The sequence below is a fragment of the Camponotus vicinus genome, unplaced genomic scaffold, assembly GCF_025532165.1.
Source record: "Camponotus vicinus isolate PSW18456_S1 unplaced genomic scaffold, iyCamVici1.0 SCAF_14, whole genome shotgun sequence".
In the NCBI taxonomy this organism is placed as follows: domain Eukaryota; kingdom Metazoa; phylum Arthropoda; class Insecta; order Hymenoptera; family Formicidae; genus Camponotus; species Camponotus vicinus.
In genome coordinates, this window is record NW_028141950.1 from 13,287,510 (window position 1) to 13,302,001 (window position 14,492).

A 14,492-nucleotide genomic window follows, 5' to 3' on the forward strand; every position below is an offset into this window, starting at 1 on the left:
AGAATGAAATTATATAATGTGCTTTACCAGCCGAAATAAAACAATGTGAAAAGATCGAACCGTTTAAGCGAATGTTAAAGGAATATATTTTATTTAATGTTATTTAATATAATCTAAAATTATATACTACAAATTTCTTAGAAAGCTAATAAAGATCAATCAATCAATCAATCAATTAATTTCTCCCTCTCTCTCTTTCTCTCTCTCTCTCTCTCTCTCTCTCATTTCAAGGGATCCAGATTAGTAAACAAATTATTTTAAATTAAATGAGTTTATCAGAAATTAAATTGATAAAAGAAAAAAATATACTTTGGATCTTATGTTAGTACCAGTTCTTTATATCCATTTCATGATGAAAAATTGAATACGAATTAGTTGAGTTTGGTATCGCCGCGTAGCGACAAGCGAAGAAACGTGCCATACACTATTATATATTTTCGCTATTTTTAAATATTGCTGCAATATTACTAAAATAATATTATAAAATAATGTTTTCGTAATATCTTTGTTATATTACATTTCAATGTGCAATGTTGCAACATTGTAGTAATGTTTGCTGCAAGTTTCTGTACTGTACGAATATTGACTGATATTACTCTGCTTACTTGAAGTTATCACTTAAATTATCACTTAAACAATAATATCCTACTTGATTATAATCTCGTTATAACCTCATGCAACTTTTTTATTACGAGATTTTACTATATAATTATATAGGAATATTATAGGAATCACACAGACAGCATCATGTATAATTGCAATAATTATACAATTAATTTCACATAAAATTATTTATAATTATTTAAAAAATTATACATAATATTTTATAGTTATATATATATATATATATATATATATATATATATATATATATATATATGTATGTATATATATATATATATAATTATATATAATTATATGTGAATGTTACATATATTAGAAGTATAAAATATTCAAATTCTGGAACCGTAATAGCAAAAATCTTGATCATTCAAAATTTCTTTCCTGCATACTGTACATACGCACATGAGTAGCATGAATTGATATGAGATAGCAGTATAACCAAACAACAATGTATATCTATGTTTTTTAGCAATATACTAGAAAATAATCTATGAAGTGATATTGCTACGGCTCTGAATTTCATGGTATGTAAGTGAAGTAAAGCAATCTCTATTATATTCAAAACTTCAATTAACTGGACAAATTATCTGCATCAAAAGTTAATAAATCTAATACATTTTGAGATGAATTTGACACTGCATAAATATATTTTTAACTTTTTAAAATATAAAATTAGTAATTAATTTTTGTGAGTTAAAATAAAGATTTGCTCTGTAGAATATAATTTAACTTCAAAATCATATTATCTTAATATATTATTATATTATCTTAATAATTATCGAACTACAATTTTTTTATAATGGCACATTATTTTAATTATACGACATAAAAATTCATGAAAATAATTTTAATTCTACAAGGCAAATCTTTATTTTACTTACAAATTTTAATTATTAAAAGGCTAAAAGTGCTTTGAGCAAATCAAATTTATGAATCTTAAAATATATTAGATTTATTAATTTTTGATGTAGATTTATCCTCCTTAAATCACAGTATCAAAAGATTCCAATATATTATATTATTTAATAATATATAATTATATTTAATAATATTTACATTTAATAATAAGTAAATATTAAATAATTAAATGTTTGAATATATACGCTCTTCTGTTAAAATATTTTTCTTATATATTCCTTACATATTCCTTTATATTAAATAATTTTCAATAAGATTTTTCTGATAAATATTTCAAAAAATTTATGTTTCAGAATTTTTATTAAATGGCGCCAACTGTTTGTGTAGCAGAATTTCCGATTGTTGGAACTACAGTTAACACATATGTTCGCCGGCGACGAAGATCTCAAAACAGAATAAACATCACTAAACGACAGACATTTCCGCTGGAACAGATACTGCAAAATGGGACCATCATCGAAACATCCCTAACATCTCGTGAAAATTGTTTACGGAAATTAAAATATATGAATATGATTCCAAACTGTTCTATTCCAGATAAAAATACGAAACATGCAACAAATACGAATGAATATTGTAAAAAACTCCTCATGCCAAAAAAAGGTACGATTGTTAACGTATTTTAAATTTAAAGTATTGAAACAAAAAAGTATCGCGAACTTTATAGTAAACTCAAACACATATTTTCGATTTAAATTGTGACAAATATGATTTCCCTTATAGAAAAATCTTTTGCTCCATATTATGCGTGGCAAAGATTCGTTCGAAATTGAAAAGACAAAGCGAAATAGATACACAAGTATATAAATACACAAGTACAAAGCTAAAATTCACTTTTAAATTGAAACAATCCAGCAAACATTGTTTATTGCAGTAATATAACGTGGAAGTAACAAATAATATAACGTAAGTTTTACTTATATGATATAAAATTGTAATATATCATACGTATTATTTTGCAACATCACAACAGTAATATAACAAAATATTATTAAGCTGTAGTTCCGAATAAACCATTCTTCCGATGGAAATGAAACTTTTGATAAATGATATATTGTTATGATGTTTAGAAATCATTTATTAAAGTCCTATCCGGGATATCTATAATTTTCTAAATTCTAAACTGATAACACCATAAACAAAACATGCGGCGATCTACCTCAAGTACGGCGCATCTATAATGTGTGCCGCATATAATTTAATATTTTTTATTTAAAATTAAGGAGATTACAGCTTAACTTTAGTATATCATCCCTTTCCGATTTTGATGAAATTTTACAGATATGTAATATTAATTGAATGAAATCGAAATTATCAGTACTAAAAATGAGTTGCGAAAATGCCTAATTTCTGAGAAATTTAATTTGAATTATTTAAACAGTTTTTAAAATCCCCATATAAAAATAAGAATTCAATAATATTTTGTTAAAATATTTTATTTTATTAAATGTTATAAGACTAAACACCAATAGATTAAATGTGTTATAAGACTAAACACCAATAGATTAAATGTGTTATAAGACTAAACACCAATAGATTAAAATATTATTATCAAGGAAAGAAAATAAAAAAAGAATCCATATGAGTTTGAAATTTTTTATAATTTTTATAATGGTGCTTCGGATGAGAAAGGAGGTTTATAATTATATAGTTTCACATAGATTTATAACTTTTCCGCGCGAAGCGAGATCCATCCCAGTCTAGTGTTTTGGACACAGTAACGAAGTTAATTTTATTCTTTAATTATAAGATACATGGATTTGCGACTTTTTGCACAGTAAAATGTACTATTTCGATTTTTTTTTCTTTAGTTGGTTATTGTTTGTTATAGTTGGTTTCTTTTACTTGGTTACTGTTTGTTATATAGTTTCACTTATTAAAATGCCACTTGATGATTTTTTCTAAAGATAAAGAATTACATTTCATTTATAAACTTTTTTGTTAATAACTTTTTAATAAAAAATAAACGACGATTAAAATCTTTTAAATGTTATTCAGGAACATAACTTTGATAACATATATCAAGATCAAGATCATTAGGTTTTCTTGTCGATTTTTACCATTTTCAGTGATATTTTTCAGTCATATTTTTATTTATAATTTTTAAACTATTTAAAAACTACATATGAGATTTTAACAGTTGACTTTAATATGATATCTTGAGATTACTTGCAAAGTTCCCAATCGGAGGAATGGTTTATTCGGGACAATATTCTCCTATTTCTCTTTTGTCAATTTTATTTCTAAAACAATTCCAACAAGAGATTTAAAATATTAAACAGATTATTTTAATTTGAGCGTAAATGTGACAAATAGGCCATTTATTATCTATTAGTAAAAAATCGAAATTTCTAGAATATTAAAATTCCAAATTTTATAAATTAAATACATATAATTTATTTTGTTTATTTAATTACCAACTCTATATATGATCACTCAATATTTTCTGTCAACCAATTCTAGAATATAACTACGATATAACAACGATAAAACATGTTGTTATCGACATCATTCTTACATTACATGTTACATTTATGAATGGGATTTTACAATTAATTAATAACTTACCAATAATACTTATGTATATTATTTGTAACATTCCGTCTTATATAACATTAATATAACACTGTTTACTGAAAATTCGTTCGAAACTTAAAAAAACAAAGCAAAATAAATGGAATAAAACTAAAACTTACTCTTAAACAATGTTTATTGCAAAGTTTTTTCACGGCGTACTTTTAGCTTTTTTGGTCGAAAAGTTATTTTATTTTTCGTTTTCATCAGAAGAAGGTCGAAAGAAAGGCGTAGAAAGAACAAGAGGGGAAAGAGAAAGAGAGAGAGTTTTCTGATATCTTAAATTATTCTCACAGATCTTTTGAGTATTATCATACACACGATAATTCTCATTCAACGCAATCGTATCCTTCAGAGACGTTTAAACGCATTACAAGCGGAGACACGAAGATTTCTCCATTCTGTATTGAAGAATCCGCAAAATCAGAATCAAGAACGAAGATTGCAAATTCTGCATCCGACATATTCTGAGGATGAGATTATCTAGTTTACTACGAAGAAAGTCTCAACGTTATCACCTCCATTTGGCTTCGATTCGAGCAAAAACTTGTTTCGCGGAATTATTTTTGCTTACAATAATCATAATCATACTAATGCTGAACCGAATTTGATTAATCTTCAGATTCAAGCAGAAGCAAAAGTTAGGTTAGTTAAGTTTTAAAATCTGAAGCTAATAATTTCTCAGAAGTCACAATTTTAAAAAAATCTAAGAGAGAATACCTTCTCGTAAAAAGATATTTTGAATATATTTTATTTCGTAAGATGTTTTTCTCTAAATAAAATATTTTCCTATTCTTCATAATACACAACATGAAAGAATTAATAAACATTTTTGAACAAAGTTATTCGCGATCTAATATTTAAAGTTTAATACTAAAAATATTTTTAGATTTTTCTCTATATCTATATAGCATATAAAGATTGCAGACATATTGCAGAATATTTTCATTAAAATATTACAATATTACAAATCGATTGCGAAACTTTGCTACATCATTGCTGTAAAATTACGGCAACATTAAGACGTTAGCATTTTGTAATATTGCAACAAAACATCATAGCAACATTGCAATGTAATATATTTTAAAAAATGTAATTATCTAATAATCTAATAATATTATATAGAATATTTTTGCTTTTGATAGATGAAATCTTGAAACTTAAAAATATATAAAATTTGGTTAATTAGACATCATCAATTCGGTTAATTAGACATTTGTGTGTGTCTTTCAAATTAGATCTCTATAAGATTTTATTTAAAGTCTATTAACCGTCTATGAAACGTTTAAGAAACGTCTATTAGTATTTTTTATTAAATGTTTCTTATTAAAATGCTTTTATCTCGATACATACAATTATCTTATATATACATTTAGCAATAGGAATACTTTAATACACGATAAATAGATTATTTTCCATTTATTCGCCTTTCTCTAATTTCAAATAATCTAATATTCTAAATCCTAATAAGAGGGATTCAGATTATTAAACAAATTATTTTAAATTAAATCAGTTTGTCGAAAATTAAATTGAAAAAAGAAAAGAAATATACTTTGAATCTTCTGTTAGTACCAGTCTTCTATATCCATTTCATGATAAAAAATTGAATGCATTTCATGATGAAAAATTGAAGTGTCGCCGCGTAGCGGCAAGCGAAGAAACACGTACCGTACACTATCATACATTTTCGCTATTTTAAAATGTTGTAACATTGCTAAAGTAATATTGTAAAATGTCTTTAATATCTCTGCTACATTACACTGCAATCTGCAATGTTGCTGCAAGTTTCTGTGCTGAATGTGAGATATTTTGGCGACAAAAAGATATAATTTATATTTCTTACGGAATTTAAAATCCATTTTTTTGCTACAAGAATTATTGTTTATTGATATGTTAAGGTGAAAGCTTATATGTTAAGATAAAGCTTATGTGACCACATATTTTTACAAAGATTTACTCATTTTGTTATTTTAACGTTTTTATTAATTTTAATAATTAATTCATAAATTTTATCTATATTTTATCTATTTATCTGAATATATTTTAACTATATCTTAAGCACGTGACTGACAGTTTTAATAATTATATAATATGCAAATATGCATTGCTTGAAAATTAAATTTTACTAATAAGTGATGAGATTAATATTTGATAAATAATTTACAAATAATTTAATATCTTTTTCAATATAATCTTCTTTAAATATTATTTATCCAAATCAATATTTAAAGTTATTTTTTATAAAAGTAATCTTAATATTTGCTTTTAAAACCAAATTTCAATCAATAATGTTCATACGATGTATTTTTAGTATTAGGACGCATATCAATACTCGAAGGTTTTGACTTAAATATTTAAGAAACGAAACGAGAGAAACGAAACGAAAGAAACGAGAGAATATATATTTGATTTATTTTTTATGATATTTATTTCATTATTATGTTGGAGAAGTTCAATAGATTTTTTATTTATATATCTTATTAGTTATATTATATTAAATGTTTATAGGAAAGAGATATATTAATAAGATATTAAAAGAATTATAAAATATTAAATATTTAACGGGAGAAATTGAAAGAAGAATGATATACCGAAGTTCCTTAGTGTCGTTGAAAAAAAAATGGTTTCCAATTTCACAGAAAAAATAACACTTTATATTTATGTTTCATTAATTATTAGAATAGAAACTTTATTGAATAAATTGCTTCTAGTAACAGGTTCGGTCCAAAAAATTTTAGATTAAAAAACTTAATGTTGCATTGAAATATATGTATGTCAGATTGTAAAGAGCAACCGCAAAAATACATGTTTTTTAGTGGACCTTACGGATTGAATTAAATTGTGATCTAAATGATAGCTTATGATGATGTATTTTGAGAAAAATTTCAAATTGAGCATAAAAATAGTTCCGGAGATATGAAGAGTTAAAGTTGTCGAAATCGGTAAGCAAATCCACTGGTACGGAATAGATGAAAATATCACGTTGACTTAAAATTAGAGAAATATGCGTGTTTATGACTCAAAATCTCATTGGTCATATTTATCGGGATTTAAGGGCTTGAAACTGGACAATTTCAAAGATGTAGGCTTAGAAGCTGTAGGATGAAGAATTTGATATCGAAGGGTTTATTATCAAATATCTTCATCTGAGCCCCTTATACTGATAAACTCTGGTTAGACTTGTGCTTTTATAGTTTACATAACTCTTTAATGAACATGGAACTGAACAAAGACGCGTATGAACTGTTTATAATTTAAGTAGTTTCGCGCATCACTGTTTCCAGAGTTGAAATTGCAAAATTACTTGTTTAAACAATTTGCTTAAACAAATTATTGCACAATTACAATTTCTCCAAAAAATAATTCCTGAGATTCGGATTCCAGAAAAATGTACTAATGAAAGTCCACATGGTATTTTCATCTATCACATACCGTTGGATTCGCTTCTCGCGATTTTGACTCTTCATATCTTTAAAACCATTCCTATGCTCAACATGAAATTTTTTTCAGATTAATATATCATCATTTAGACCACAATTGGATTCAATCCGTGAGGTCCACCAAACGAAATTTGCTCTTTCAATGAAAGATGAACAACTTTCCTACACACATGATAAAATACTATTTCAATTATTAATAAATGCAAAAAATTGCATATATCCAATTGTGCAAAATAAAAGATCTTCCAGTGTAAAATCCAGTGTAATATATATATTATACATACATTATTCTCTTTTCTCTTCTAAAATATAATAAAAAATTATATTTATCAATATTAATATACAGAGTGGCAGTTTTCACATATTTTCTTCCAATGCGGAGATTAATAATGATTTTCGCTGAATGAAATATGGTTCTCAAACGAATGACTGATTCTGTAAAATTAATCGTAAAATTTTGAAAGAGATAGTATAAGAAATTATATCTGCATGAATATCAATTTGAGCATTAAAAATAAATTTTTAAAACTACTTTATTATTAAATAATTAGGTATATGATATGATATGAATCTTTAAAAATGTGATCCCTAATCGCTTTGAATAGTTATAGATGAAATGCCATTTCTATAATTAATTTAATTTATTAAAATTCTGGCAATTAAGTTATTTGCATATAATCTTTTGTGAGTACTCGCATGATATTAGAAAATATAATAGATGTTAAAAAGTTAGTTTAGTAATAAACTGATTAAGTTTAGTAATAAACTGATTAAAAAGCGAAAAGATGAATAATGTTATAATGTGATATATATTGGAAGCATTAATGTATAAATTAGATAAAAATGTCTTAATTAAAGAATTGTTAATGCTAACGCTAATTTGCGTATTAATTTCTGACGGTTCATGACAACGGAAGAAAAAATTTTAATTGAATAATAAAATAATTCTAAGATAAGATGAAATTATTGATCAAATTGATGTATTACAGTCACACATATGCAGTCCGTTTATCCAAATGATCAAAATTTACATTAAATTTCAATATATATATGTCAATTTTCAATATATCTCCCAATAGAGATTTTCTTATAAACAAATTTTTAAATAATCTAAACAGTCAGCAACACTTCAATCAAAAGCGATGACGATTTTTAATTTTTATTCTCTAAATATTTGTAAATTCTTGTGACATTATTCGTGTGTAATATAATTTTTATAGTTATATTAATTTTTATATAATCACAGTAATATTTTAGAGTTAAAATCAATTGATTTATAAAAACTTTTTTAGATTTGAAACATCTGTATAATTTAATTTAGTAATTTAAATATTACTTGAATATATCCTTTTACTATCATGGCTGTGGTCTGTATTTGCACTTATAATGCATTATCCCTTTTGCAATATTACATGTAATATGGCTATTTTGTCGTTCTAGTTGTTATACAGGGTGTCGCAGACCATCCATATCAGCCGAATATCTCAAAAACTGAGCGCGGCAGACAAAAATATTTCAGACAAAAGTTGTGAGGTTTCAAGTAACGCATTACATGGTAATATCAGTATGACCTTGAAGAGTGTTGTCAAGGTCACGTAAAGGTCACCTTGAATTCTGTAAACGGAAACTCCAATTTTTTATTACATATTCTTATAGCTTATCTCGAGAGCTTTCCAAAACACTATAATTAAGTTAGTTTTCATTAAGTACTTTCCGAGTTATGAGGCCTGAAATCGTTTCTTAATTTTACATAAACCGTAAAATATCTTGTAAAATATTCATTTTTCGATTACCTCATCTTAATACTTTTATGTACAAAATAATGAGAGGAATCAATTGGTGTAAAGAAAACACATAATTATTTTTAAGAAAAAATATGTAATTTTCAATTAACAATTACATATTTTTTCTTAAAAACAACTGTGTGTTTTCTTTGAGCCAATTAATTCCTCTCATTATTTTGTACATAAAAGTATTAGGGTAAGATAATCGAAAAATGAATATTTTATAAGATATTTTACGGTTTATGTAAAATTAAGAAACGATTTCAAGCCTTATAACTCAAAAAGTACTTGAGGGAAAAATATTTTATTATAGTGTTTTGGAAAGCCCTCGAGATAAGCTACAAGAATATGCAATAAAAAATAGGGGGTTCCATTTTAGAAATTGACGGTGACCTTCACGTGATCTTGACAACACTCTTCAAGGTCATACTGATATCGCCATGTAATGCGTTACTTGAAACCTTACAACTTTTGTCTGAAATATTTTTATCTGCTGCGCTCAGTTTTTGAGATATTCGGCTGATACGAGTGGTCTGCGACACCCTGTATATTAGAATAAATAATTGTATGCTAATGTAGTTTAATATATCATAGTACATACATATTAGCATATTTGTTATAGATATTTATATAAATATTAAACTATTGAATAATATAATGAATTTATCTAAAAAAAATAATAAATAAAAAGATTGATAATTAGTAATAGAAACTAACATCAAATTTTTCTCGATGTAAAATAATCTAATAATATAGATTTCTAATGCTTATAAATATAACTTACAAGAAGCAACAGTTTAACTACTTCATGTTATAAAAATTTTTTATGATCCCAATCAGAATTGATCATAGATCATTAAGAATATGCTTAAAATAAAAAAATTGATTATTTTATATGATATTCTTGCATCAATTTAGCATATCTTTTGATGTATAAAATATGTAAAATTATTGACAATTTTAATTAGACTTTATTAGAATTAATTAGAATTTTATATATTTACTTCACATGTTTTCTTTTTTTAAAGAAGATATAATGTAACCTAAAAGAATAAAATATCTATAACAGAGAGAATAATATATTTATAACAAGAGCACTTATAACAAGGAAATATTCAATTTTTTTACAAATAAATAATTTTTATTTATATATATCTTATGTAATTATATGTATTTTGAAATATTTATATAACTAATGATTATGTAATTAAATGTATTTTGAAATATTTAACTAATGAAGCAACACTACATTTAATCCATCTTAGAACTATGTGATAATCATAGTATAGTTCAGGAATCATAGTATATTTCAGATAACTGATCATACTGAAAATCGTGTGATAAATATACTTTATCATTGTTCAATCAAATTGTATGTTAATAGAAAAAATGTGTGCCTAAAGTACATGTACACGCCTCTTTACGATCATGAGCAATACAAATATAAATAATTATAATAAGTGACGTTAGATTCGATATGTGTATTGATTATAGATCTAACTTCCACTATAATATTTTAGATATAGGAATATTTTATTATCAACATATAATCAGTGTTTTGCGAACTTGATTTTACATATGCAACGTAATGAACATATGTGTGTACAAATAAATGCAATACAAAAATATTCACATATAATGTTATATTTCACTGCGTTTAATATTTTTTCTATTATCACAGGAAAAACAGAATCAAATATTTGCAGTTATATTGAGAAAAAATTAATTCCACAATAATATTTACAATTGTTTCGTAAATATTTTATATAAAAAAGCGTCAATTATGTATATATAAAATATCCGACAATAACTGTATCATCTCTCGTGTGCAGGTAGGGTTAAATTGAGTAGAAAAGTCCTCTATCCTCATTTCATGATTTTCACAATAATTAATGAGAAATTAATTTAAAAAGATCAACCAATTCGCGCGAATATTAGCACGTAGCAAGAAAAGACAGTAACCTAACTATTCCATAGTTACTATAAGCACAAGCGAACATTTGGAAGAAGCACTTTAATAAATAACAACTACATATGAGTATAGTGAGTATTGAATTTTCACGTTTTAGCAACAACGTGACAGCGGGATGTCTCTTTTCATTGCGCGGTAATACTCTATGAATTGGTCGATTCTTTAATTAATTATTCATTAATTATTGCGAAGATTGCAAAATGATACAGAACTTTTCTACTCAATTTAACTCGCTCTATCTACACACGAGAGATAATACGGTTATTACCAAACACCCTATATATCTTTCTCAAAGTAAAATAATAATTATTTATAAAAATAAGGTCTTCATAAAAATAAACCTTTTTATTAAAATGACATTAAAATATACATATATTTATACATATATTTATACATATATTTATATATATTTCAAAATTATACATGATATAGTTAATTATATAATTCAGAGCTGTCCACGTTTTGCACATTTCGGCCGATTTCCCCAGTGAGTCAACGCCCATCGCCCCCCACTTACGTCTCGAGATCTTGACAACGAGCCAGGTTAACAACCGTAACCAAGACACTTCAGGTACGGCGCATAATAATACGCATAATAAACGGTATAATACGATACCGTTCCCTATACTCCGTCTGCCAAATGTCAATATTTTATTATTAATATAATTAATAATCGGGAATTGAAACTTTATTATACATTTTGAATTAATTATCTAAAAAGATTTTAAAGAACTCGCGTATTCTTTTAAAGTATCAACATTTGGTAGAGGCGTAGGGAACAACATTGCGTTATAGATGAGCCGTACCTGAAGTAAAGTGTCGCGCGTCTTGGTTACGGTTGTTAGCTGGCTCGTTATTAAGATCTCGAGACGTAAGGGAAGAGGGGGGCGACGATAGGCGTTGACTCACGGAAATCGGCCGAAATGTGCAAAACGTGGACAGCTCTGATATAATTATACACAATATAGTTAATAATATTTAATAATAATATTCAAAAAAGTAGTATCCCAAACAGCACAAGATATCCTCAGGATGATCCTGAATATATCCTAAATATCCTCGGAATATACGCGGGATTTTTCAGGATATGGTATAAAGCCAAACAGCTCAGGATATTTTTTGGATCTCTTAAGGAAGTCCTGCGAAACTGTAAGGGATATTTTAAGGATATTCTTTTGTGTTCCTCATTGCATCCCAAATTAGTTCAGAAAATATGTGATTGATATTATATATATCCCTAGTAGCACACTTTATTGGAGCAATATTGGCTAACAATATATATCCAATATTTCCAATGTTGATCCAATATTGCAAAGTAGACGCGATTTCATTTTGAGCAAATATTGAATTGTAATATTGGACCAATATATTATTTTCATCTTTAACCAAGATTGACTAATTATACATACTCAAATAGCTTTACATTGGATATACAGGGTGTCCGATTCGTGAGGGACCAAACGAAAAGTGATGATAGATTGGGTCAAACTAAGAAGAAAAGTCCTCTACCATTTTGCAAAATTCGCAATAATTATTAAGTAATAAGCAAAAATGTCACATGAAGGTTTAATTTTTTAAATGGAACCCCCTATTTTTTATTATGTATTTTTATAGCTTATCTCGAGAGCTTTCCAAAACACTATAATTAAGTTAGTTTTCATTAAGTACTTTCCGAGTCATGAGGCCTGAAATCGTTTCTTAATTTTACATAAACCGTAAAATATCTTGTAAAATATTCATTTTTCGATTACCTCATCTTAATACTTTTATGTACAAAATAATGAGAAGAATCAATTGGTGTAAAGAAAACACATAATTATTTTTAAGAAAAAATATGTAATTGTTAATTGCAAATTACATATTTTTTTTCGAAACAACTATGTGTTTTCTTTGCGCCAATTAATTCCTCTCATTATTTTGTACATAAAAGTATTAAGGTAAGATAATCGAAATGAATATTTTACTAGATATTTTATGGTTTATGTAAAATTAAAAAATTATTTCAAGCCTCATAACTCGAAAAGTACTCAATGAAGAAATACTTTATTATAGTGTTTTGGAAAGCTCTCGAGATAAGCTATAAGAATACATAATAAAAAATAGGGGATTCTATTTAAAAAATTAAAGGTAACCTTCATGTGACATTTTTGCTTATAACTTAATAATTATTGCGAATTTTGCAAAATGATAGAGGATTTTTCTTCTTAGTTTGACCCAATCTATCATCACTTTTCGTTTGGTCCCTCACGAATCGGACACCCTGTAGATCAGTTTTTAATATATGACGGAATTTGCCATCAAAAAAAAAAATTAACCGTCTGTGGTTAATTTATGGAGCTCTGGAGCTCCTCGCAAAAGCTAGAGGAGATGCGGCTATAATAGTCCGCACTCTCTGACTAATAAGTCATGACTCGTGGGACCTGTGCCACGGCCTTATATACTGCTTTAGATGGAGTCCCACTCTCGGGTTAGGTGTTTTCCTTTTCGCCTAGTGGCGACGCGCGAAGCTCACATATAATGTGTGAACGTGCAATATTGGCACACATTTACATTTATTTCATAACCAATATTGGTATTATAATGGATGCAACCATATTGGCAACACATTTATATTTATTTAGTAGCCAATATTGGTCATCATGGGCACTGCAATATTGGCAGAACACTTGCATTTTGTTAACAACCAATATTAGTTTTACATTGGGAAATATTGGCCAAGACATTTCCAATATAACCAATATTGAGCCAAGGTATACCAATATTTTGCCAATATTTTGTGTTACTAGGGATGTTATTTGAAGGATTAATTTAGATTATATCCAGTATATGTTTCAAGGATTATTTAAGAAGAAATTTAAAAAATTATATATGCGTTGCATATATCCACACAGTACGAATGGCTATTTGCCGACTGAATGGCTATTAGTCGACATTTTTTAGTCAACTTGAAGTCGTCTTTTTAAGTCGTCGTTTATTATTGTGGCCTGTTTTTTTGTGTATGAATGTATATTCACCAAGTAGCTACCAGAGATATCCAATGGATAAATAAAAATATTCATAAACTTCCACGAGTTTTACGCCCCGCTAGGTGGCGAAAAGGAAAACGCTTAACCCGAAAGTGGAATTCATCTAAGACAGTAATATAAGGCCGCGACACAAGTCCCACGAATCACAGCTTAT

General features: G+C 26.6%; 1 protein-coding gene across 3 annotated transcripts in view; it reads left to right on the top strand.

Annotated features, from left to right (window-relative positions):
- LOC145965249 (uncharacterized) overlaps positions 1–14,492 on the top strand; it is a 44,437-nt gene that overhangs the window by 21,971 nt on the left and 7,974 nt on the right. The window contains exons 2-3 of one of the 3 annotated variants that reach the window (XR_014436656.1): positions 1,836–2,145; positions 4,413–4,761. Coding sequence is in view for 2 of the 3 variants with exons in the window: in XM_083088658.1 (XP_082944784.1) it covers positions 1,848–2,145; positions 4,413–4,603 (489 nt within the window). In the remaining variant the exon portion in view is untranslated. Of the gene's footprint in view, positions 1–1,835; positions 2,146–4,412; positions 9,331–14,492 lie in introns of those variants that run through there. The other 2 variants (XM_083088658.1, XM_083088659.1) reach the window with 2 other exon arrangements.